The following is a 26,072-nucleotide window of genomic DNA, read 5'->3' on the forward strand; positions in this document are numbered from 1 at the left end:
GCAAATGCACTATGTAAAAATGGAGCACCCTCCTTGAGAAAGTTCACTATTAATTTTTAGTAATGAATCCACATCAAAGTGCAAGGGTAGAAACACGCACAATGCTTAGAGCATCTGAGATTGCTTTTCTTTGTTTTTTGTTTTTGTTTTTGTTTTTAAGACAGTCTCGCTCTGTCTCTGAAATGCAGTGGCACGATCTGGGCTCACTACAACCTCCATCTTCTGGGCGCCTAGATTCAGTAACAGTGTATCCACTTAGAGACCTCCTTTCTTGCCTTTCCTCTTCCCGCTATTTGCTGTGGGTTGGGCCTAATGAGGTGCGCATGCCTTAGGGGCTTGGCCTTGCCCTGGGTGCAGAAGAGCACGTGTTGGGGTGGGGCAGTAGGGCGAGGGGAGGGAGTAAGGTAGGGGGGAGTAGGGCAGAGGGGAGGAGAAGCGGGGGAGGAGGGGGGAGGAGAAGCGGGGGAGGAGGGGGGAGGAGAAGCGGGGGAGGAGGGGGGAGGAGAAGCGGGGGAGGAGGGGGGAGGAGAAGAGGAGGAGAAGGGGGAAGGGGGAGGAGAAGGGGGAAGGGGGAGGAGGGCGGGGGGCAGGGAGTAGGATGGAGTGGATGCTTGCATGTGTTGTGCAGGTACTCAGGAGTGCCTCAGCCTCCTGAGTACCTGGAACTACAGGCATGCACCAGCACACCTGGGTAATTATTGTATTTTTAGTAGAGACAGGGTTTCACCATGTTGGCCGGGCTGGTCTGGAACTTCTGGCCCCAAGTAATCCACCCACCTCGGCCTCCCAAAGTGCTGGGATTACAGGCGTGAGCCACCGTTCCCAGCTGCAGCCAAGATTTCTAAAATTGCAGGGCATCCTTCCTTTGCCTCTGGTTGTGACTGTGGATAGTGCAGCTTCTGCTATGTCTCCGGCTACAGACCCATTACAAATGCGCACTTAACCTTCTGCGCTGAACTGGTGCTGTGGACCTGCAGTGATTTCCGTTCTTTCCTGCTGCTGCATAGCCCTCTTTTCCTCTACTCCTGCCCTTTTCTACAGATACCTTTCTGAGCTCTTGTTTAAGAATAAATACATTTTATTTATTGTCAAATAAACACAGCCAGGACAGATTGAGTGCTCTAAGATTCTTCCTTTAATAAGTATTTTGTAGATACTGCAGGACTTGTTAATGTCCTGAATATAGAGAGTAGGTTTCAACTATAGGACCTATCCTCCATCATTTGGGTGACTCATTCTATTTTTGCTTGCACAACGACCCTTTTCATCAACCTCATTTTATATAAGAAATTTAACTGTTTTGTGGGCCCCTACATGTACTGTGGGTTCCAGTCACCTCAATGACTGATCATAATGGATGAGTGCACCCATTATACCTCATGTTCCCAGAGGATGGGTAAGAAAACAGCTAGAAAATATTTGACCAATTCACTTTCGAAGAGATGGGAAGGGATGACAATCTAACAGCCTCTTTCTGATTTTAACTAAGATGTCTCCTCCTCAGGCTGGCTCCTCCTGGAGCTAAACTGCTGGAATCTGAAATTTTGCTTTGCTTACCTGTTGGTAGCTGGCTAATCTCACTTGATCACTCTCCGTTTGTGTTAGTTTTCTAATCTGTAAAATGGGAATGACAATGATAACTATCTCATGGGGTTTTTGAATAGATGGAGATGATTAAACATGCTGCCTCATATTTCCTGCTTCTGCCAGTTTGTTTGTGTTTATTCACAAGGGTCCTTGAAAGAAGAAAGATGATGGTTATTCTCTGGCAGTGGGCAACAGGGGCAGGATGTTTTTTTGTGAAAATAATGGTTCTATAAGTCTTTTTGTACCTATATTTACTTCACTCAGTAACCTTTGTTGGCTGCTGTGTTTACAGGGCCCTGTGCCAGGAAATATGAGGATTGCCACAATGTCTGATCAATGCCTGACCATTGTGCTGTAGGTTCTCAAAGTGTAGCGGGATTGATAAGGAATCAGAGAGATCGATGGGGTTCAGGAGGATATTTATTATTTAGGTGCACCAGCCCAGTCAGATTAACATCCAAACGACTGAGCCCTGAACAAAGAGTTAAGTTACTTTTTAAGCATATCGTGGGGCAGGGGGAAGCATATTACAGAAGTGAGAAACAAGGACAGTTATTCAATTAATTGAGACATGCATTACATCATTTCTTAATTTTCAAGGAAAAACATGTTTTACAACTTGAGTTTATCTGTCTAGTGACCTTGCAGCTGCACAGCTCGGGAAACAGGGTCTTTACAATGCCTGGGAAAGGAGGAGAGATAAGGCTCACTGGCCACAGAAAAACAGGCAGTTAATTTTTAAAGGACTCCAGCTCTTTCTTTTTCTCAGGGGGAATTGGGTTTTCTTACATACAACCGAGTTTCTGCTTACACATCCTTTAATTTCTTTTAATTCCTGTTCCATTCCCCCCTTTGGTGCTTTTTATAACAAAGGTGTTAATAAAAAGCACCACTTTTGCCACCTCTTCACAGAGCTGAGCTTCTTCTACTGGCAGCGGCTGATATTTGATTAATGCCATCAACTGCATGGTAGTGTGTCGGGTTACTACTGCCTCTATAGTTGACTGAATACGCCTAATAAACAGAGGTAAAAGGCAAGGGAGGATGAGGCAGATGCCAAGAATAAGCAAGAACCTACCAATGAGGGTTTTGAATCTTCCAAAGGTTGAGAACCATTTTCCAAACAAGGAATCCGGGGACCACCCAGACCAAGTCTGAACTAGAACATGGGCCAGCTCGCACATTCTAGCTGTGATTTCCATAATAGCTTGGCCATTATCAACGATTTCTAGGCAACAGTTGGTTAAATTAAATTTTCTACCTACTCCTCCTTCTGAGGCTAAGAGGTAATCTAAAGCTAATCTATTTTGATATACAGCATTTCTTATTTGTGTTGCTTGTATTGCCAATAAACCTAGTGCCCTTGATGTTTCATTGGTTATAATTTCAAGGACTACCTACAACTTTATGATGCAGTTGAGCATACAGATTGGAGTGCAATATCCCCATGACCCGTCTTGCGCCCAGGTAGCTGGCTTATAATATTTAATGATTCTTTCAGGAGACAATTATCTTTTCAGTCTCCTATGTCCACATCTTTTTGACATTTGTGTCTATTTTTGTGATTATGCTTCTTCTAGTTCTTTTATTTTCATCATAAACTGGATATCCTAAGAGTTCCCTTTGCTTTAGAGGAATTAGAAAGGATGGCTTGATTGTTCCTAACATACATGCCCCTGTCCATTTAGCTGGCAGTTGCTGATATGCCCATGCTCCACAGATCCATTATAGGACAGAGGGTACCTTCCAAGCATTTGGAGCCTCTACCTGATACCAAGTGTGGCTTAGAGTAGAGAATCGAGAGAAAGGGTTTGGACCTGGTAAGTAGGAGTCATTCTGGGCGTTTCTCCATAGAGTTTTGTTTTTAGTCTCATCATAATGCTGTTGCCCTAGGCAGGTTGTTTCTCCTACTGCCTCTGTGAAAGCCTTTCCCCATCGGGTGATACAGTACTTTTTAATTATGGGGTTTTTTTACCAACCAAACACTGACTGAGGCTGTTGGTTCACTGGCAGGGTTAGGTGAAGTGAAGTGATCTTTTGGCATTAATTCCTTTGCCTCCCATGGCCACTGGTCCCCCATATTAGTTCCTCCACATCCACAGCATGAGGAAATTCCTAAGCTGCCAGTTATGTTTTCAGCTAGTTGAGCAAATAAGTTTTTGGGTGATGGGGAAGCTCAGGCACTGGCTGTTCAAAATGCTTATAGAATGACTTATGGACCCAGAATTGCAGGATTGGACACTTTTGAGTCCTTCTGGTCTTTTTGACAATCAGTAGTGGAACTCCAAGGCCTGCTTCTTGTCTATCAACTCATAATAGTGCTGTCTGTCCTGTAGGCCAAAAAGGTAGCTCTGGCTTTAAGATAGTAAAATTTAAAGGATTGCATGTCCTTGTCTTACAATTTGGTTTGGTTGACATACTATTTAGCAGAGCAGTCCTTCCTGAATATAAGTGTTGGAGCTGTGTTAGCATAGACCACTGAATGTTACAGTCCGGGCATCCGATTTGTGGTTCTCCATACAGATGTTTAGGACTGTTGTTGTTAAGCCTCTCTTGTGTTAAACCATTGCAGACTGCTTTTTTTTTTTTTTTTTTAAGATTATGAACATATGTGGCATGGCAGGCATCAAAGTACAAGGAAATGTGCCTTTTATAGGAGGGAGGGGCTGCTTTTGTTCAAGCTATAAGCTCTCCTTCTTTTTCTCCCTCTGATTTAATATGTACCTCAAATCAGAATTCATAAAGTAAGGGTTTTGGGTAATAACATACATATAGCTGATTATTTCCTGGGTCACAGACTGAATAGGTGGTCTGGTTGTATGCGCAGGTTCCTAACTTGGTTCCTGTACATTCATAGTAGGTTTGGTACAGTAGAGTTTTAACTATGGTATTTCTTACCCAGGTAGGGTATACACAGTGTGGGCATCTTTCTAGAGATTTCTCCTTTTTCAGTATAGGCAAAAATGGTAAGAACATTAGCGTATGTAATAGAAACATGCTTATACTACACATGGGCATGGCAAACCTTCCTCTGGGCATAGACATTTGCAGCATTTGCAGTAATAACATAATAGAACAATCAGTATTGACAGAATTATAGCTAGGCTTATAAATTGTATCCACATTTACTTATCCGGAGATGGTCCTCTTAGCTTCAGCTGTGCATAGACTAGTCAGCTTCTGGGATGTGACTAGAGCAGAGCTTGCAGGATCCTCAAGCTTCAGCCATGTGTAGACTGACCAGCCTCCGGTGTGGTCAGAGCAGGGCAGTTGTCCTTCTTACCAGTAGTTGGGTGTTACCATAGGACTGTTCAGGTGGGGCGATCTGGGTCTTGTTGGCTAGTCCACTGGTCGTCTTCGGGAGTCACTGCTGCCGCTGGTTTTAGCTGGCTATGGTGAATCCAAGGTTTGACACCTGCAACTTTAACAGCAGTGGGAGTAGACATGATCACAACATGGGGCCCATCCCGTAAGGGCCCCAGGGTTGTTGGATTCTACCTTTTTTTTTTTTTTTTTTTTTTGAGACGGAGTCTCGCTCTGTCGCCTCGGCTGGAGTGCAGTGGCGCAATCTCAGCTCACTGCAAGCTCTGCCTCCCAGGTTCACGCCATTCTCCTACCTCAGCCTCCCAAGTAGCTGGGACTATAGGTACCCACCACCATGCCTGGCTAATTTTTTGTTTTCGTATTTTTAGTAGAGAAGGGGTTTCACCATGTTAGCCAGGATGGTCTCGATCTCCTGACCTCATGATCCACCCGCCTCGGCCTCCCAGAATGCTGGGATTACAGGCGTGAGCCACCACGTCCAGCCTGGATACCACCTTTTAACCCAGACAGAATCCCCCAGTTTATGTGGATGCACTGGGTCTGTTAGACTTACAGGTATCCTTTCCCTTACCCAGCCTTGCACCTCCTGCATTATTACCCCTTACGCATGCATCTGTCTTCTAAGGGTTAGCTCTCCTAACTCCTTTAAATCCCCTCTAATTTGATTAATTATTGGGGGTGGCCTTCTGAAAAATATTTCATAGGGCTAATACCCAATTTGTTTTGTAGGTATACACCTGACCTGGAGGAGGACCATGGGCAAGACCTTATCCTATTGTAAGTGAGTTTCCTGGCAAAAGTTTTTTAGTAGCTGTTTGAGTGTCTGGTTCATCCGTTCCACCTTCCCTGAACTCTCTGGTTGGTAGGCTGTGTGCAGTTTTCATCTGATCTTTAAAAGCTGAGTGAGCTGTTGTGCTACTTCTGCCACAAATACAGGACCATTGTCTGATCCTAGGGTTAAAGGCAATTCAAACCTTGGTATGATGCCTTTTAGTAGCACCTTTGTCACCTCTCGTGCCTTTTCAGTCCTGGTGGGCAAGGCCTCAACCCACCCCAAGAAGGTGCAAAGAAACACTAGCATATACCAGTAACCTCCTGCTCAAGGCAAATCGGTAAAGTCTAGAAGCAGGTTCTCAAAAGGCACAGCTCTCATTTCCTGAATTCCTGGGGGTCGAGTAGGTCCTTGTTTTGGCTTATTCCAGGCACAGGATAGACATTGTTCACAAACAGCACGGGTGATGGCAGAGAGCCGTGGCACATAGAAGTGTTGAGCTATCAAAGTCTCTAGGGCCGTCTTTCCCATGTGTGTTCCTTGATGGATCTGCTTCACAAATCTTGGGGCTATTGTCTCTGGGACGGCTAACCTCCTGTCAGAGAACAGTCACCATCCACCTTTAATGTATTTCCCTGTTTCCAGAACAAACCAAGCTTTTTCACTTGAAGAGTTAATGGGGTACCTCCAGCAAAGGGGGCTCTATAAGGAGAGGCATTGTTAGAGTTCTTTCTTCAGGTAAAGCCTTGCTCATTGCTGCCCGCCGAGCCTCTCGGTCTGCCTTTCTGTTGCCCTGTGCCTCATAGCTTTTCCCAATTTGGTGTTCTTTGCAATGAATGACAGCCACCTTCTCTGAAGCCCATATGGCTTCTAATAATTGCAAAATTTCCTCTCTGTTTTTTATTTCTTTTCCTTCGGTAGTCAAAAGTCCTCTCTCTTTGTATATCGCCCCATGGGTATGCAGAGTTGCAAAAGCATATTTAGAGCCAGTCTATATGTTTACTTTCTTCCCCTTGGCCAATAACAGTGCTCTGGTTAATGCTATTAATTCAGCCTTCTGAGTGGAGGTCCAAGAAGGTAAGGCTTGAGCCTCGACCACCGAGTGTTGGGTCACTACTGCATACCCTGCATATTGCACCCCATGTGTTATGAAACTGCTGCCATCAGTGAAGTATTTAACATCTGGGCTCTCCAAGGGAGTATCTCTGAGGTCTTCCTGGCTCAAGAACACTTCATCCACAATCTTTATGCAACAGTGGGAAAAGTCCTGCCAGCAGTGATGCAACCCACCATCCTTCCAATCAGGCTCCTCCAGAGGCAGCAGGGTAGCTGGGTTCAAGGTATTTATATTCTCTAGTGTTATCTGGGGATTTTCACATAGAAGCCCTTGATACTTAAGCATTCTAGAGTTGGACAGCCAACCATGTCCTCTTTGCTCCATTAAGGTGACTACAGCGTGTGTCACCCGAACTATTAACTTCTGACCTAAGCCTAGCTCGTTGGCATCTTCTATAAGGATTGCAGTAGCTGCCAATGCCCTGAGGCAGCTGGGCCAACCTAAAGCCACCAAGTCCAGTCTTTTGGATAAGTATGCTACCAGCTGATGCCAAGAGCCCAACAACTGAGTTAAGACTCTGACTGCCATTCCGTTTCATTCATCCACATACAGAAAGAAGGGCTTTTTTACATCTGGCAACCCTAGTGCCAGGGCCTGGATGAGAGCTCCCTTTATATCCTTGAAGGCCTTTTCCTGTTTCTTTTCCCATAGGAGGAGCTCTCTTTCCTTTCCTTTTATAGCCTCATACAAGGGCCTTGCTATAAATCTGGAACCCAGATTTGGCAGAATCCCGCCATGCCTAGAAATTCCCTGACCTGCTGCCTTGTAACTGGGGTGGTCAGTGCACACACAGCCTCCTTGCATGCACTTCCAAGCCTGTGCTGGCCTTGGGATATCATGAATCCTAGACATCCAACCTCCTGAAAACAGACTTTTGCCTTGTCGTTGGACACTTTATAACCAGCTTCACACAGCAGGTGAAGAAGCCTCTCTGTTCGGTGAAGTGATTCCTCCCTCATGGGGGCAGAAAATAGCAAATCATCAATGTGTTGTAATAGCCCACAGTTGTCACTAGGTGGCGCAAAAGCCTCAAGATGGGTAGCCAAAGCCTCCTTGAAGATAGTGGGAGAATTATTAACCCCCTGAGGCAGCCTTGTCCAGGTATACTGCGATTGCCCCCACTGGAAGGCAAATGTAGGCTGACTTTAGGGAGCAAGCCTCAAGCAAAAGAAAGCGCCCTTTAAGTCCAGACACGTGAACCACGTGGCCTCAGCAGGAATCTGTCGCAACCTTGTGTATGGGTTGGGTACTATGGCATGCATAGTGACAGTGGCCTTGTTTACCGCCCGGAGTTTCTGCACTGGCCTTTATTCACCATTTGGTTTGCGCACAGGCAGCAGAGGAGTAGTCCAGGAGGACTTGCATTTCACTATAACCCCATGTTCATAGAGCCGATTGAGATGTTTTGTTATGCCTTCAATTGCTTCTCTGGGTAGTGGGTACTGACGGACTCGTACCAAGGCAGCATGAGGGTTAAGCTCTACTACCACTGGGGATCTGTTTGCAGCAAGTCCAGGGGTGTTGTCCTTAGCCTATACACCTGATACCTTGAAAAGCATTCCCCACATATTGTGTAGGTCCGGCTCTGGCAGCCGCCTGGTATACAGTGCATAGAGCCGCCATTCCTCAGTTCTTGGGACAAAGGCAATGCCATTGCCTTTGGCTTCCCTATCTCCAAGGTCATACTCCTTTTAGGTGTAAAGGAAATTTGTGCCTGCAGTTTCTGGAGTAAGTCTCTCCCCATCAAGGGCACTGGACAATTTGGCATATATGGAAACACATGCTGCACTTCTTGTCCCCCAATAACGCATCTCCTGGATTTCGAAAGGTCTCTTTTCTTTGGCCCCAGTAGCACCTACGATAGTAGCACAGTTCTTTGTGGGGGGCTAATTGGGTGAGTTACCACAGAGAAATCAGCAGCAGTATCGACCAAAAAAATCCACTAATTGGCCCCCTACTTCCATAGAGACCATAGGCTCCCCGGGGGCCTAAAATGATGGAGCCTGGTCTGTCTCAGTCCTCAAAATTCTCGGCCCCTGCTAGGCCGATCAGATCAGGATCTGCCTTTGAAGCACCACAACTAGCAACCGAATGCCGCACTCGGGTGTTAGGCCATTGACCGTCATCTCCATCCTCTTCCTTTTCAGGGCACTCATTTTCCAATGGCCCATTTGCCTGCACCTTGCACATTGGTTCCTGTCCAACTGGAACCGGCTTTCATCTCCCAGTCTTGTTTGCCCCCTTCCTCAGTCTCTGCCTCAGCCTCGCCCTCTAGCAAATCCAGGGTTACTTTCTGCTAGTGCAGCAGCTATAAATTGAGCTGTCTCTTTGTTTCTATTTCTGGTTTTTCTTTCTTCCTTTCTCTCCACCTTTTCTTCCTGGTTTATGTATATTTTGTTTGCTATTTCCAGGGGTTCACTAATATTTTTCCCTGCAAAGCCTTCCAGCCTCTGAAGCTTTTGTCTTATGTCTCCCTGAGCTTGCCTGACAAATGCCATATTTATCATATTTCAGTTTTTAGGAGCCTCTGGAATAATTGGAGTGTACAGCCTATAGGCCTCACAAAGCCTTTCATTAAATGCATTTGGGCTTTTGTCAGGCTTTTGGCATACTTCTGATATTTTGCTCATATTCATTGTCTTCCTTCCTCCCTCCTGCTTTTATCTCATTCAGGAGTGCCTTTCTACATAGCTGCAGCCCTTCCATGTCCCTTGCCTCATTTGGGTCCCAGTTAGGGTCCTCATCTGGTTATCGCTCCATGGTGAACTGGCACGGGTTAGGGGTGGTCTCTGGGGCTTCCCCTTGTAACCAGCTGAGAGCTGCCTGATTAACTCTCTTATGCTCCTCTGTATTAAATAATGTTAGCAAAAGTTTCTGACAGTCTGGCCAGGTTGGGTTATGTGTCATAATAATAGAATTCACCAAATCAGTGAGAGCCTGAGGTTTTTCTGTGTAGGAGGGGGTGTGCTGTTTCCAATTTAAGCAATCAGTAGTGGAGAAAGGCTGATAAACATAAAGCCTAGGGCCAGCTTGTATCTGCCTCTGGGCATCATAAACTTGTGTCCTGGTCTCTCGAAGTGGCATCTGCAAAGCCCGTGGTCGGCCTGAGCAGAGGCACCCAGCTGCCTCGCCCTGTCCATCTTCCTTGTTTTTTTCTAATGGGGGCTTCTGATCCTCCATGGGGGGAGATTGAGCCTCACTTTCCTCTGAGCCCAACTCTACAGACACTCCTGACTCTGCCTCCTGCCTTATTCTGGTCAAAGACGGGTAGACTGGCACGTATGGGGGTAGACATTCCCTTTCCTCAGGTAGGGCCTGAAGAACTGGTTTCGGCTGAGGCTTCAGGGATTCCTTTTCCTGGGAGACGCTAGGGGCTTTCGGTTCCTCTGCTTCCTTTGGTTGGGCTGCACGAGCCACTAATGCCTTGCAATATCCCTCTAGGCAGGGCTGTAGCCACTTGAGGCGACTTTGTGCCACATGGAGCCAAGAGTCTATATAGGGAAACTGGTCTGGGTATCCTGGTTGTCCTCGAACTCCAGTGACCACCTTAAACACATGGCCAGTTAATTCCCTGTCTATTATACCTTCAGAGGTGCCACCCCACATTGAAAGCAGGCCAATCTATTTCACAGTATGTCCTTAGCTTTAGAGCATCCAGTTTCATCCCATAATCACCTCTAAATCCTTTTTTAAAACTCTATATCATGCACTCCAAAGGAGTTACTTTCAATGCCTTCCCTCCCATTTCCACCCTTGCAGTGCACTTTCACTCTCACTTTCACCCTTGGGTCCACCAGACCGGGTCCTATTATGGGAGTTTCATACACTGCTTAGCCAGGAACGTGCATTCCCCTGTCACAGCCTGCTGTGGCTGTGAAGCTGGTCTTATCAGCTATATACAGTGTCGTAGGTCTGATTTCCCCCACACTCGCCTCGGAGCACACAGCCCATGCTAAGGGATCTGTGCCTCCCCACATCACTCCCCACATTGGCCTCTCCCGAGACTATCTCTTTCTCATACTTTCACACACCTCCCCTGCACCAGGACTCCTCATCAGATGAAACAAGCGCCTCTCGTGTCCCGGGTGAGCCTAGTTAGGCTCCCACATTCACACATATACACACACCACTCCTATCCCAGGACTCCTCATCGGACAAAACGACCCTCTCTCATGTCCCAGGTAGGTTCACATGCACCCACACACTCCCAGTTGGGGTGGCAAGCCACTCTTGCCACCCTGCCAGCAAGCTCTACCTTGCTACACTTGCCGCTGTATTGGCCCATTTTCTCCCTTTTCCCAGTTCCATTGTTAGTGGGGACATGAGGTTCATCCAAATTGGCAAGCCACTCTTGCTGCCCCCAGCCACTCTGGGTTAGATTAATGGTCGGTCCCTGAGAGGTAACCAAGCTCTCCTTCATCCTTATGGGACGGGCTTTCCTGTCTTGGGCCCTTGCTCCTTACCACAGTTCCTGAAGTGCTGGTATCGTCCTGCAGCCCCGTCCCCGAATCCGTTGCACTGCCAGGCAGGCCAGTGGGATGCAAGGAGAGCCAGTCTCTGTCCGGGTGAAGCTCCCCTGTGGCAAGTCTTAGATGCCAGGTCTCCCCTGGTCCCAGGGCTCTAGTTCTGAAGGCAAAGGGAACAGTAAATCTGTCGTCTCCAATCCCAGGCGAGTCCCCAGAAATGTTACAGGATGTTTTAAGGAATCAGAGACCAATGGGGTTCAGGAAGATATTTATTATTTAAGTGCACTGGCCCAGTCGGATTAACAACCAAAGGACTGAGCCCTGAACAAACAGTTAAGTTACCTTTTAAGCATTTTGTGGGGTGGGTGGAGATCTGTGAAGGGGGAAGCATATTACAGGAGTGAGAAACAAGGACAGTTATTTAATTAACTGAGACGTGCATTACAGCATTTCTTTCTTTTCAAGGAAAACCATGTTTTACGACTTGAGTTTATCTGTCTAGTGAACCTGCAGCTGCACAGCTAGAGAAACAGGGTCTTCACAATGCCTGGGAAAGGAAGAGAGATAAGGCTCCCTAGCCACAGAGAAACAGGCAGTTAATTTTTAAAGGACTCCAGCTCTTTCTCTTTCTCAGGGGCAATTGGGTTGTCTTACATACAACTGAGTTTCTGCTTACACATTCTTTAATTTCCTTTAATTCCTATTCCAATACCATAGAAGCAATTAAGGGCAGGTCTAGAGTTAGTTAAGGTGGAGGTGGTGATAGAGAGAAGGACAGGGTTACATTGATAAGGCTGACAATTAGAAGGGGCAGTTCTTTTAATGAAATAGATGAGGGGTTTTAGATCTGCACAAACCTTTTTCATGGAAGTCCAACTTTGCTTCTGAGTAGTTTAAAGGACATAGTCCCATTTACTACAAGGTTGCCAGGCTATAGGAGCAGAAAATCAGCATCTTGGCTGCAGGTGATCACAACAATGAGTGCTAGGGGTAACTGTGTAAATTAGAGGGCTGGGGCATAAATAATTGTGTGAAAAGGTTAGCTGTCATTGATCTTTTACATTTCCACAAAGTATGATAGAGCAAGCATTAAAGGCAATGGTCTGAGGTGAGTCAGACTTAGTTACAAAGGCGCTAGTAACAGAACAAGGAAAGGAAAGGAAGCAATATAGAAGGTATATGAAAATTAAGCTTTCTTTAACTTTAACTTAGTAGGGCTTAATCCTAGTACAGTAACGCATGATTCTGACGAAGAAGATGTTTTCTTGACTTGAGTATGGTGGGTCCATCCTTTCTTGGCTGTGCGGACGGCAGTCTCAGTGGTTAACAGCAAAAAATAGGGTCCTTCCCAGGCTGGCTCGAGTTTTTTTCTTTCTGTCTTTTGATAAGGATGTGGTTTCCAGGCTTGTGCTGGTGTACTGGAAATTCTAGGGGTAGTGCCTGTGCTAAAAGACTTTTAGCACAGGGAAGGGAAAGTGGAAGATAAATTAAGTACATAATTTTTGCTGCATATCCTGGGGCTTGAGGCCCCATGGTGATGCCTCCCACTCCATTCCTGCTCAGCACCACTCATGCGATGCTGTGGCCCTGCCCCCTCTTAAGATCTTGGCCTTCTAGTGGCCTTCACCTCCCCTGCGCATTGTGGCCTTTGGGATGAGGGGCTTGTGACTTACCCAGCCGCCCTTGGGCCTTAAGAAAGCTAAACACCATTTTATATTTGACAGTGTTTTTTGTATGATTTTGTACCACATAAGATAAAATTTACCTTTATATTAATGTGCTATTAATGTTAAACTTAATTTTAATAAAATCTTGTAGACATCCCATTTTAATGTCTGACTATAAGGTAAGATTTTTATAGCCTCTTTTTAACATGTTAAAATTTTTGTGAAAGAGCATGTTAGTGATTTAAGAAAAATCTATTGTGCTTTTATTTTAATGTCCAGTTCACAGAAAAACTGGATGATAAACCCTTTAGCTTTAGCAAAAATGTTTACACACAGAATTTCCTTCATAATTAACATGTTAAAACTTGCTTACAGCTTTAAAACAAAATTTTTTTAACCTTTTAATGTAGGTAAAAATCCATATTCTTATGCCTCCTTATAATCCTTTTATTAAGAGCATATTTTATTTTTCTTACATACTTTGTACATAAACTGTTGTTTTAATAGTTTTACATTCACTAGGCCTAATTACATTTAAATTATACAATATTTCTTGCATAAATTCCCTTTTATAACTTTTCTTATGACTTTCACAATTTCAACATGTCTTAACTTTCTGCCTTCCTTTTACACTATTTCTTTTCCTAGTTTCACCCTCTGTATCTTTGATTTCTGTCTCTTCCAGTTTCCCTCTTACTTATTCTTTCCCCCCATTTCTCTCTCTCTCATTTGCACTTTCTTTTTCTCTCTCTCTCCCCATCATCCCTTGTTTCCTTTTTCCCTCCCGAGTTCTCCTGGTCCTGCGGCAGGTGGAGCCGGGCAATGGCATGAGCCCCGCCCCCACACACGCACTGCTGTCTGTTTCATCTGTTTCATCTGGTTTTTTTTTTTCTTTTCCCAATTTCCCTTTTTACTTTTCTCCTTTGTTCCTACACTCAGTTTCTTGGCTAGGTGAGATTTGTGGGGCTGCAGTCCAGGCCCCAGGCCATCACTGGCCCAGAGGCTTGGCAGATGCCTGCTGCAAATTGCAAGAATTATGCCCTTTCACCTCCTCTGCTCTCCTTCCAGCTCCATTCCCCACCCTCTTTTTCACATAGAGCTGGGCTGGGGAGAGGAACTTAACCCTTTGTGCACCTGTCTGGCTCCCTGCTTGCTGTTTTTGTTCTCTTTCTCTCTGACTTCCTTTCCTGGTTTCTTTTTACTCCCTGCTGGTCTTTCCTTTGCCTCTGCCAGCCACCTATGCTGCTGTTTTCCCCTCTCTCCTTCCCCTTCACCTAGGGGAGCAACCAGTGGGAATGGAGCTTAGCCTTTTTCTTTCCCCAAGAAGAGAGGAAAGGGGAGTTTTGAATATATGTATATATTTACTACCAGAGATTTGTGTGAGGTTCAACCCCCACAATGGGGATTTCTCACCTCTTTTTGAGGTTCAACCCCCCAGTGGAGATTTCTCACCTCTTTTTGAGGTTCAACCCCCCACCATGGGGATTTCTTACCTCTTTTTAAGGTTTAACCCCCTCAATGGGGATTTCTCACTTCTTTTTAACCTCCAAGATATCCTGACTAAGGAATACTTTACCTCTCCCCATGGCTTTCTTTCCCTAGTCCTGACTAAGGAATGCTTTACCACCCCTGCGGTTTCTCTCCTTGGTATGTCTTAACCAAGGAATACTTTACCACCCTGCCACTTTTTCCTTAATCCCCACCACCAAGGAAATACTTTACCAGCTCTCCCAGTGTTTTTTTTTTTTTTTCCTCAGTCTGTGCACAGAGTTTCCTGGTTCACGTGATATGTGAGGATGCTTTACTCCAGATTGCCAGCCAGTGTTTTTTTCCTGCGTTGCTGAGAGTCTGGGTTTATTCATCACACCAGGTGGGCCTTAATTCCATATCCCTGAGGCCACTGCAATAAGGCAGAGGAGTATGCTCCCTCATGAGAAAGGACTGGAGACCGCCCCTGGAAGAGAATGTATCTGTGTATGGATTTCCACCAAAATTGTTAGAAATGCTTGTTCCCCAGTGCCATAAAGAAATTTACTTGAATGTAAATATAATTTCCTCAGCAAGGGCATTTTTACTCTCTGCAGAAAGGGTACACTCGCCAGCAGTTCTGCCACTAGAGTACACTGAACAAGGGAGACAGGGTCGTTTATAACCTGACATGTCCACCCTACTGACAGGTGACGACGTGCTAGCAGCCCTCACTCTCAGCGCCTCCTCGGCCTCGGCATCTGCTCTGGCCACACTTGAGGAGCCCTTCAGCCCACCACTGCACTGTGGGAGCCCCTCTCTGGGCCGGCTGAGGCTGGAGCTGGCTCCCTCTGCTTGCTGGGAGGCATGGAGGGAGAGGCGTGGATGGGAACCAGGTTGCGCTCAGCGCTCGAAGGCCAGTGTGAGTTCTGGGTGGGCGCGGGCTCAGCCAGCCCTGCACTCAGAGTGGCCTGCCAGTGCCACCAGCCCCAGGCAGTGAGGGGCTTAGCACCCAGGCCAGCAGCTGCAGAGGGTGCTCCGGGTCCCCCAGCAGTGCTGGCCTGCCCACACCATGCTCAAATTCTCGCCAGGCCTCAGCTGCCTTCCGACGGGGCAGGGCTTGAGACCTGCAGCCCGCCATGCCTGAGTCTCCCCTATGGGTGCCTCACCTTGCTCTGCGGCGCCTGGTCCCATCAACAGCCCAAGGGCTCAGGAGTGCAGGCGTGCAGCATGGGACTAGTGGGCAGCTCCACCCGCGGCCCTGGCATGGGATCCATTAGGCGAAGCAAGCTGGGCTCCTGAGTCAGGTGAGGTCTTGGAGAATTTTTATGTCTAGCTGGAGGATTGTATAGGCACCAATAAGCACTCTTTGTCTAGCTCAGGGTTTGTGGATGCACCAATCAGCACTCTGTATCTAGCTAATCTGGTGGGGACTTGGAGAACTTTTATGTCTAGCTCAAGGTTTGTAAATGCACCAATCAGCACCCTGTGTCTAGCTAATCTAGTGGGGACCTGGAGAACTTTTGTGTCTAGCTAAAGGATTGTAAATGCACCAATCAGCACTCTGTGTCTAGCTCACAGATTGTAAATGCACCAATCAGCTCTCTGTAAAATGGATCAATCAGCTCTCTGTAAAATGGACCAATCAGCAGGATGTGGGTGGGGCTAGATAAGGGAATAAAAGCAGGTTGCCCGAGTCAGCCAGGGGCAAGCCACTCAGGTCCCTTTCCACACTGTGGAAGCTTTGTTCTTTTGCTCTTTACAGTAAACCTTGCTGCTGCTCTCTCTTTGGGTCCACGCTGCCTTCATGAGCTGTAACACTCACTGCAAAAGTCTGCAGCTTCACTCATGAAGCCAGCGAGACCATGAACCCACCGGGAGGAATGAACAACTCCAGACACGCCACCTATAAGAGCTGTAACACTCACCACGATGGTCCACGGCTTCATTCTTGAAGTCAGCAAGACCAAGAACCCACCAATTGTGGACACACTACTGCTGTGTCCAGTTTCCATTGACTGGAATGGAACCTCACATTCTGTATTAGTCCCGACTGGCTAGCAACTTAGAATTTTTTATGAGAGGCAAAGGCAGAGGAGAACAAAGGAAGGAGGAAGTAATTTATGGAATGCCGAGAAAGGTAAAAACACCTTCAAATAAGGAAAGGGAACAGGCTATGGCCTAATGCTTGCTTGGACCAGTATAAGCATGCCAGGGCAAATATTTAGGCTAAATTGTGGGAGCTAAGAACATAAAGCACATTGATTTCTTTATTACGGCTCACAGATATTTAAGAATGTTTGCCCAGGTCTTTGAATAAATTTTGCTTCCAAGAATAAACAAAATAGAGAATAGGAAAGCAGTATAAACAATCAGCAGAACCAAAATGTGGTTCTCAGAAAGATCAACAAAGTTGACAAACTTTTAACCAGACTAAGAAAAAGAGAGAATATCAAAAACTAAAATAAGAAATGAAAGAGGGGATAATACTGGTACAAAAACAGACACATAGACCAATGGAACAGAATAGAGAGCCCAGAAACAAAGCTGCACACCTATGGCCATTTGATCTCCTACAAAAATGAACAATGGGGAAAGGACTCCCTATTCAATAAATGGTGCTGAGATAGCTAGCTAGCTATATGCAGAAGAATGAAACTGGACCCCTACCTTTTATCATATACAAAAATTAACTGAAGATGGGTTAAAGATTTAAATGTAAGACATCAAACTATAAGAACCCTAGAAAATCTAGGAAACACCATTCTGGACATCAGCCTTGAGAAAGAGTTTGTAAATCCTCAAAAGCAATTGCAACAAAAACAAAAATTTACAATTGGGACCCAAGTAAACTAAAGCGCTTTTGCATAGCAAAAGAAGCTATAAACAGAGTAAATAGACAACCCACAGAATGGGAGAAAATATTCACAAACTATGCATCCAACAAAGGCCTAGTATCCAGAATCTATAAGGAAATAATTCAAGAAATAAAAAACAAGTAACTCCATTAAAAAGTGGGCAAACAACACATGAACAGATATTTTTCAAAATAAGACATACAAGTGGCCAACAAACATTTGAAAAAATGTTCAATATCACTAATCATCAGAGAAATGCAAATCAAAACCACAATGAGATACCATCTCACACCCATCAGAATGGCTATTATTAATAAGTCAAAAAACAACAGATGCTGGTGATGCTGCAGAAAAAAAGGACACTTACACACTGTTGGTGGAAATGTGAATTAGTTCAGCCACTTTGGAGAGCAGTTTGGAGAATTCTCAAAGAACTTAGAACAGAACTGTCATTTGACCCAGCAATCCCATTACTGGCATATATCCAAAAGAAAATAAACTGTTCTACCAAAAAGACACATGCACTCATATATTCATCACAGCAATATTCACTATAGTGAAGGCGTGGACTCAACCTAGATGCCTATCAAGGGTGGACTGGATAAAGAAAATGTGGTACATATACACCATGGCATACTGTGCAGACATAAAAAAGAATGAAATCATGTCTTTTGCAGCAACACGGATGCAGCTGGAGGCCATTATCCTAAGTTAATTAACACAGGAACAGAAAACCAAATACTGCATGTACTCACTTACAGTGGTAGCTAAACATTGGGTACTCATGGACAAAAAGATGGCAATAATAGGCACTGGGGACTGATGGGGGAAGGTAGGGAATGGGGCAAGGGTTGAAAAACTAACTGTTGGGTACTATGTTCACTAGTATCCCATCCGAATGACAGGACCATTCATATCTCAAACCTCAACATCATGCAATATACTCATGTAACAAACCTGCACATGTATCCCCTGAATCAAAGATAAAAGTTGAAATTATTTTTTAGAAGAGGGGATGTTACCACTGATATGACAGAAATAAAAAGGATTATAAGGAAATACTATGAACATTGTATTTCAACAAATTAGATGCCCTAATGTATTGAAAAAAATTCCTACAAACATACAAGCTACCAAAACTGACTCAAGAATAAATAGAAAATCTGCATAGACTTATAACAAGTATGATATTTGACAATAGTGCCAAACCATTCAAAGTGAAACGGCTTCGTCTAGGGAAATACCTGTGGTTAGCTGTCTCACGCTGATGATTAACGACATGGACACACACGTGGAGTGGGTTAAGGAGCAAAAAGTTTAACAGACAAAAAGGAAGAGAGACAGAATAAGCTTCCTCATGCTGAGAAAGCAGGTCGCCCGAGAGAGGGTTTCCGGGTTTGGGGCAAAACGTGATCAATTTTGTACGGAGGCTTGAGGAGGCGGTGATTGATTTACATAGGGCCCAGGGGATTGGTTTGACCAGGTGTTCCATTTACACAGCCCATGAAAAGACTGGCCCTCCAACCCTAATATTTTATTATGCAATTGTGGCTTCTATCTGACTGTTGCCATGACACCTGCACATGTGACTTTACCCCGCTGGTGCCATGACACCCACACACGTGGTCACAAAGAAAAGGGAGTGAGAATCGCCATATTGAATGTGCCTGGCTTCCAGGTACAGCTGCTGGTATTCAATATGAAAGCTAGCTTGCATAGCTATGCTTGCAGCTTGACGTTTCAGGCCGCTTTCTGTTAGAAAAGAAATGGTTTGGGGGTCGCTTTTTATCAATGGAAAATTCCACCAAGAACTCTTTACCCTTTCTAATTGCCTAAAATAATTTTTAATAACTGCTGTATTTAAAGGATATGTGTACCGAAACTAAGCCAAAACACAACTTTAATAGGCCTAGGGTCTGTGTGTTTGCTTCTGGACAAAATAAATGGGGTACAGAACAAATAAAAAGGTGTTGATGGGGAGAGAACGGATCATGGTCTTTCACAGAGCATTCTGTGCTTCTGGACTCAGAAAAGCTGTCAGACACCTGGTTATGGCTTATTACAGCTACAGAAAACACATTAAAATCAGTAAAGGAAAAAGGTATCACTTGAAGAGAACAGATATTCACATTTCAAATTAAATACTTCAGGAAATCCAGTTTAAATAATTGAAAGCAAAACTCAAATGCCAAAAGTGGGTAAATATTTAGTCATATTTTCTTTTAAGTTTCTTTAGATTAATTGTTGTTATTATTGTTGCTGCTGTTGAATATCCATTGCCTTCCTTTCCTTAACACTACAGGAACACAAATATGTCATCGTAGATATATTAGCGTAAGGCATTCCCTACTCTTCTAACCAATTCTGAACTCTTAACCGTGTGATTTCAAATAAAAAATTTTCCCAGGATATGCTCGGTAGTAAAGATACAAATAGGTTTGTAACAATGACATTTGGGGAAATTTATCAGGGCTTTACATGTATTTACAGAATAGAAACAGGCAGAGAATGCTTAAGGGCACCAATCCTATTTGTGAAGACTCTACCCTCGTGACCTAATAACCTACCAAAGGCTCCACCTTCTAATACAATCACATTAGGGGTCAGGATTTCAACATATGAATTTGGGGGGGGACACAAACATTGAGTCCATAGCACTGTCATATACTAGTGTTCTGTAGCAGATTAGTAAATTTATGAACACACAATTTCTAGAGGAATATACTTCCTCATTGTATAATTTTTCATGTTTATTAACAGAACCAGATGTATTTAGCTTCACTATATCATATAAAAATAAAACACCAGGCCAGGCATGGTGGCTCAATCCTGTAATCCCAACACTTTGAGAGGCTAAGGTGGGCGGATCATGAGATCAGGAGATTGAGACCATCCTGGCTAACACAGTGAAACCCTATCTCTACTAAAAATACAAAAAAGTAGCCAGGCATGGTGGCACGCACCTGTAGTCCCAGCTACTCAGAAGGCTGAGGCAGGAGAATCACTTGAAACTGGGAGGTGGAGGTTGCAGTGAGCTGAGATCGCGCCACTGCACTCCAGCCTGGGCGACAGAGGGAGACTCCATCTAAAAAACCAAAATAAAATAAAACCCCAAAAGCATATAAACTTAAAACTTAGGTTCAGTAATTAGTGTTTAAGTGGTTTATCTTACTTAGAAAAGATCTAGATTCTTATTTTAGGCAAACATAACATTAAACAAGGCTAGCCATCATTTGAAGTTATTTCCCTATTAACTATTTTTACAGCATGTCCATGTTTGGCATCACAAAAGCAAAAACCTAAAATGTTAAATGCATGAGTTCATTGTTTTACTACTGTGCTTGACACATGTGAGGTAATGGATATCAGACAATTCATTTTTACCTGCATCTTTACTTGTACATTTGTTCTTAGCTTGGATATTATTATTATTATTATTATTATTATTATTATTATTATTATTTCAGAGACAGTCTCACTCTGTCCCCGGGGCTGGAGTGCAGTGGCTCCTTCTCAGGTTACATACATATTTGTTCCATACACATGTGTCAAGACAGCCTTCATAAATATTTATGACCCCTCCTGTATGTCTTAACCAAAAGATGTGGAAAATATAAACTAAAAAAAAAAAAAAAAAAAAACCTTCAATTTGTGTATTGAGTCCACCTGTCATCATATCCCCACAGGAACTCTGGATACAACTGACAGTGGGGACGGGGCATGATAAGTAATTAAGACTGAATGCTACATATTATCCCAGATAATTCAGAAAATGTCTTGTTAGCTCTGCAAAACATGAACCAACAAATCAAAACTATATCTGACCCCACATTATCGCTAGCTCAATAGTTAGCATCCTGGTTCAGGTCAGAACCGTCCTGGCGTCTAAAGCTCCTTATAACTTTGGCCCTGGTTGCAGGGATAGGCATATTTCTTTGCTGTGGATTTTACTGCTGTTGCACCTTCTGTATGGAAATGCAAGACAGGTTTTCCCAAGAGACTTTCCTGGCCTCGCACCATAATGCTCCAGCAAACGTTGTCTGTGAACCCCAGTATTTGTGAATATTTCCAACTCCAATGGATCAGTTCCATTCTGATACCCTATAACTCCTCCCACTTTCAGCAGTAAGTACCCAGAATAAAAACAATGCCCAAATGCCATGAAAATGGAATAGAATTTGACAGTGGGGCGTCGTAACCAAGTACCTCATTTTCTTTAAAAGAATTATTTTTAACCTTTTTTTCTTTTTCCCTCACCTCTTACTTTGCTCTTTAGGAATACAATTATAAACTTTACCTTCTTTCCAACAGGCACTCCCTGTGAAGCAGGAGAATAGGGGCTGGAGGCAGGAAACCTAAAGCTGTTTCACGCTGACTTCCTAGAACTAAATTGAAAGGAAAACCCTAACTTTCCACACCTAAGTAACAAAAGGACCAGAGGCTACTGCCTTTGCAAACCCCCACCCTTCCTTCATGGCAGATGGGAAATTGAAAGTACCTCTGATTGGTTGATTTTGGCAACCAATCAGAATTTTGTATAGGAGTGTAACTTTATAACTTTAGTTCAGCTCAATCTGATTGATTGCCAGCCAGGTCTTCGTTTGCATAGAAGTACAACTTCGTGACTTCACTTTAGCCTCTGATTGGTTGCTTTCTGCAACCACCAGATGTTTGCATAGGAATGTGACCTTTGTAAGTTCACTTCAGCCTCTGATTGGTTGCTTTCCACAACCATTCAGACTGATTGCAGGCCACCACTTTATTTACATGAGGTGAGCACCAAGTGGCCAATGGGAAACCTCTAGGGGGTATTTGGACCCAGGAAGATTCGGTATCTGGGCCCTTGAGCCACTGCTCAGGCCTGCTGCCCCCCTGTGGAGTGTACTTTCGATTTCAGTAAATCTCTGCTTTTGTTGCTTCACTCTTTCCTTGCTTTTCTTTGTGCATTTTGTCCAATTCTTTGTTCAAAATGCCAAGAACCTGGACACCTTCCACCAGTAACACCTAGACTGAAAGCTTATCTAAATATATGTTTGCTTAGAAGTGTCAGGGACCAAATCTCAAAACAAAACAGGCACTCTCTGGAATTCCCCACCAGGAGATTGTCTCAAGACAACAATTAATTCACAATCCAATTGCATCCATGATGGTGCAGACCAGACCATCACATGGCATCACTCAATATAAGTCATCCAAGTGAGTTACGTAGACCCCGCACCTCCTCGCCCCTCCTCCATGCCATTCACACCAACTTTCCCTTTTTAAGCCCTTGCTTTCTGCCCTGAAAGTTAAAGCAGTTCCCTTAAGGCAGGAGCCTGTTGTTTCCCCACTGCTAAGCTCTGGAATAAAAGTCACTTTCTTTTTACCACCCTCATCCTTGTTATTCAATTTTGCAAGCAATGAGCAGCTGAGCTTGCATTTGGTTACAGTAAGAGGAGGAAAGAGGAGAGAAACCAATGGGAAGAGAGAAGTCTTAGAGACACCAGTTTGGGGAGATCATAAGTTTCCCAAAAAGACCAGTGAAGTTCCAAATTATCCTCAGCAAAATCACGTCAACAAGAAGGAGTTGGACAGTGTAGGTGGAGCATATAGTCAGTAGGAATTCAAGAATGGTGTTTCAGTTGACTCAGAAGTTCCCATGGGAAAAACAGGATCAAATAGAACAGAGAGACCTCACAAAATAATAAGGAAAAAAATTTCCAGCTTGGGCAACATAGTGAGACCCTGTCTCTACAAAAAAAAAAAAAAATTAAAATTAGCCAGGCATGGTGGCGTGTGCCTGTACTCCTAGCTACTCAGGGGTGCTGAGGTGGGAGGATTGCTTAAGCCTGGGAGGTTAAGGCTGCAGTGAGCCATGATCACACCACTGCGCTCCAGCCTGGACAACAGAGGAAGACCCTGTCTCAAAAAAAAAAAAAAAATTTCCAGCCCAAAGAATCAATGAATAATTCCCACTCAAAATAGAAAGCCAGAAAGAAAAACTTACAGCCCAGGGAGCCAGAGTAATCCCCACTCAAGACAGAGATCCAGGAAGGAGACCGTCCAGCCTAGGAGACACCTTTCAAAAGAAGCCTAGTACTCTAACCTGCTTCAGAGAGTATACTCAGAATCTTAAGAATCAAATCAGTCCTTACCAGCTTTAACAGAAGTTTGCCTGGAACAATGGTTCAAAAGTCTGACTTAGCAGTGGATCCCAAATCCATCAGTCAGGAGTGAAGGAAAGGGCTTAAAAGGTGCACGTTTGAGGTCCGCAGTGATAGGTCCAGGAGTCCAGTGATGAATCTGATCCTATAAAAGTCACAGCATCATTACTGTTCAACTTTTTTTTTAAACGACACGTGTTAAAGATGGTGAGAAAGACTGTGTTCAAGGGGGAAATATCAAGATAAGTATAGGAACCACTGCAATGGCATCTTACAATGGGGGAGATAGATTTAGATCAGCTAAAATAGTGTAAGCAAGTGGGAATTTAGAGCCAAGGAACAAGGTGGGAGTCAATGGACGGAAATTTACTAAGAGGAAACATCAGGCATAATGGAAGATTTGGGCTAAACCGACCTAACAGAATTTTTACTGAAGGCAGCCCAGGGTGATCAAACATCACCTGGGACATGATGGAGGATGAGGAACCAGATAAGATATTGAGAGTGGTTGGATATGGGGAATGGCTAAATAGACTTAGCAGGACTTAGCAATTTCCTTGCTGAAACTGGACAGTGCAGAGACAAACTCAGAAATCCAAAAATCCAGGCCTAGTTGAAAAAGAGCTCAAGGGAACCTGAGTAGAATTTGGTCAATAAGAGACTTTGTCAGCACTAGAATTCTGGGATGAAAAAAACAGAGGTCCTTCCTTCCAGGAGCTCAGTGTAGTGGGGAATAAAAACATGCTCTCTAATCCCAGCTGCTTGGGAGGCTGAGGTGAGAAGATCGCTTGAGGCCAGGAGTTCCAGACCAGCTTGGGCAAGGTAGCGAGACCTCATCACTAAAAAATATACATTTTTATTACATTATATACTATATATTAATATATTAACATATATAATATATAACATATATATTACATATATTTCTCTCTAATGATAACATAAGGAAATTCCAGTGAGTATGAGGTGTTTGGCCATGTGTGCTCCAGCAGGAGGCGAAAGGTAGAGGAAGGAGACCAGGGCACCTTGTGAAGGGACGTGATGAAGAGTAAGAATGTAAGGGGGTAGGTAGGATATATAAGGGATCCATCAGCTAGCTGGATTGAACGGGTGAAAACGCAAGGCAGGCAGAGAGGAAATGTGAATAGTCAGAAGATATCAGGGACTCTGCAGGCAGGTGAGCTCACTCACTTCTCCTCCCTCTCTTTGTTGAGAAGGCCAGGCCACAGCTTGTCACACCCATAGGGGTGTGGGTAGCTGTTATTGGCAGACCAGAAGGCAGAAACTAATGGGATGCCATGTGGGGCAGAGGGCCACCCTAGAAAGCAAGACCACTAGTGTGAGCAGTAGGACTGGTTTCAAGAGCCTTGGTGGAGGCCATCCAGCTGGTGGCTGAGGCCATTCCAGTCCCTAGGCCATGGGCAAGATTGAAAGTGAAAGCAGCAGTCCTGCAGGGAGTGGGCAGATTTGCTGGGCTCGGGGCTCTTCCACCAACTTTGACATTTCCTCCAGAGCCCAAGGCCTCCCAGATACCTCACTGCTGCTGTGTGATAAGGGGATAAATAAAAAAGCCAGTAGGGCAACTGGGTCCCTGCCTCCTTCCAGTTCCACATGACATTCAAGTCTAAGCTAAACAGGAGACCTTGTCCTTTCTCTGCCTCATTCCGAAATGACCCAAGGGAAGTCTTACCAAAACACCAAGGCTACAGTCAGTTCTGCTGCTCACTGCACAGAAAGCCAATCACTGAGACAGTCAGTACTGCCAAGGAAGAAGGCTATAATCATGCTGCAGCTGAGATGGAAGCTCAGTCTCAAATCCATCCCCCGGACCAACTAAAACTAGGGGTTTAATAGCAGGGAAGAAATTTAACAATGTGTAAGAAAACAGGAACTAGGGAGGGGCAAGGAAGCAATCAAGATGAAAGAGGGGTCTAGCATTTCACTGTCTGGATGTGATGATCTGGTGAGTTTCAGTTCTTTGATCCCTTTTTTTTTTTTTTTTTTTTTTGAAAGGCCTGAAGATTGCTTCCTGAGGAAGGAACTCAGATAAAACAAATGTAAGGTTCAAACTTTAAGACCAGAAGGGTTCATTTCTATTTTTATCAAAAGAACAGTCCATGGCAGGGCTTCCCAACCCCTGGGCCACAGAGCAGTACTGGTCTGTGGCCTGTTAGTAAATGGGCTGAGCAGCAGCAGGTGAATAGCAGGCGAACAAACATTACTGCCTGAGCTCTGCCTCCTGTCGGATCAGTGGTGGCATTTTATTGTCATAGGAGTGCGAACCCTACTGTAAACCACACATGTGAGGGATCTAGGTTGCACGCTCCTTATGAGAATCTAACTAATGCCTGACGATCTGAGGTGGAACAGTTTCATCTCGAAACCATTGCCCCGCCCACCAAGTCCATGGAAAAATTGTCTTCCACGAAACCAGTCCCTGGTGCCAATAAGGCTGGGGACCACTGGTCTATAGAACTGTTGGGTCAGTTTCAGAAGGACCACCGGCCACAAGACATATTTCACTGAGCAGCTGTTTCAACAATACAGTCAGTTCAGTCTGTGTTTCATGTGTGTTTATATCAGGTATTATATAGAGCACACTGTCATACATATCTGTATATAGATAATATATATATATGAGTGTATATAATATATGCATCTGTATAATTAT

General features: G+C 44.4%; 1 protein-coding gene and 1 long non-coding RNA gene across 4 annotated transcripts in view; one reads left to right on the forward strand and one right to left on the reverse strand.

The window, feature by feature from the left end:
* The window catches only part of LOC105468408 (putative uncharacterized protein CXorf42), a 108,553-nt gene that overhangs the window by 76,965 nt on the left and 5,516 nt on the right, over window positions 1-26,072 (forward strand). The window contains 1 exon segment of the mRNA XM_024788683.2: window positions 5,641-5,688. Within this exon segment, the coding sequence (XP_024644451.2) occupies window positions 5,641-5,688 (48 nt within the window).
* LOC105468410 (uncharacterized) overlaps window positions 1,953-26,072 on the reverse strand; it is a 28,075-nt gene continuing 3,955 nt past the window's right edge. The window contains exons 3-7 of one of the 3 annotated variants that reach the window (XR_979465.3): window positions 23,393-23,546; window positions 14,656-14,887; window positions 12,124-12,719; window positions 11,264-11,426; window positions 1,954-5,008 (exon numbers count right to left, since the gene is read on the reverse strand). This is a non-coding gene — a long non-coding RNA (uncharacterized lncRNA). Of the gene's footprint in view, window positions 5,009-11,263; window positions 12,720-14,655; window positions 14,888-23,392; window positions 23,547-26,072 lie in introns of all 3 variants that reach the window. The other 2 variants (XR_979464.3, XR_979466.3) reach the window with 2 other exon arrangements.

Source organism: Macaca nemestrina, chromosome X (genome assembly GCF_043159975.1).
Source record: "Macaca nemestrina isolate mMacNem1 chromosome X, mMacNem.hap1, whole genome shotgun sequence".
Classification (NCBI taxonomy): Eukaryota; Metazoa; Chordata; class Mammalia; order Primates; family Cercopithecidae; genus Macaca; species Macaca nemestrina.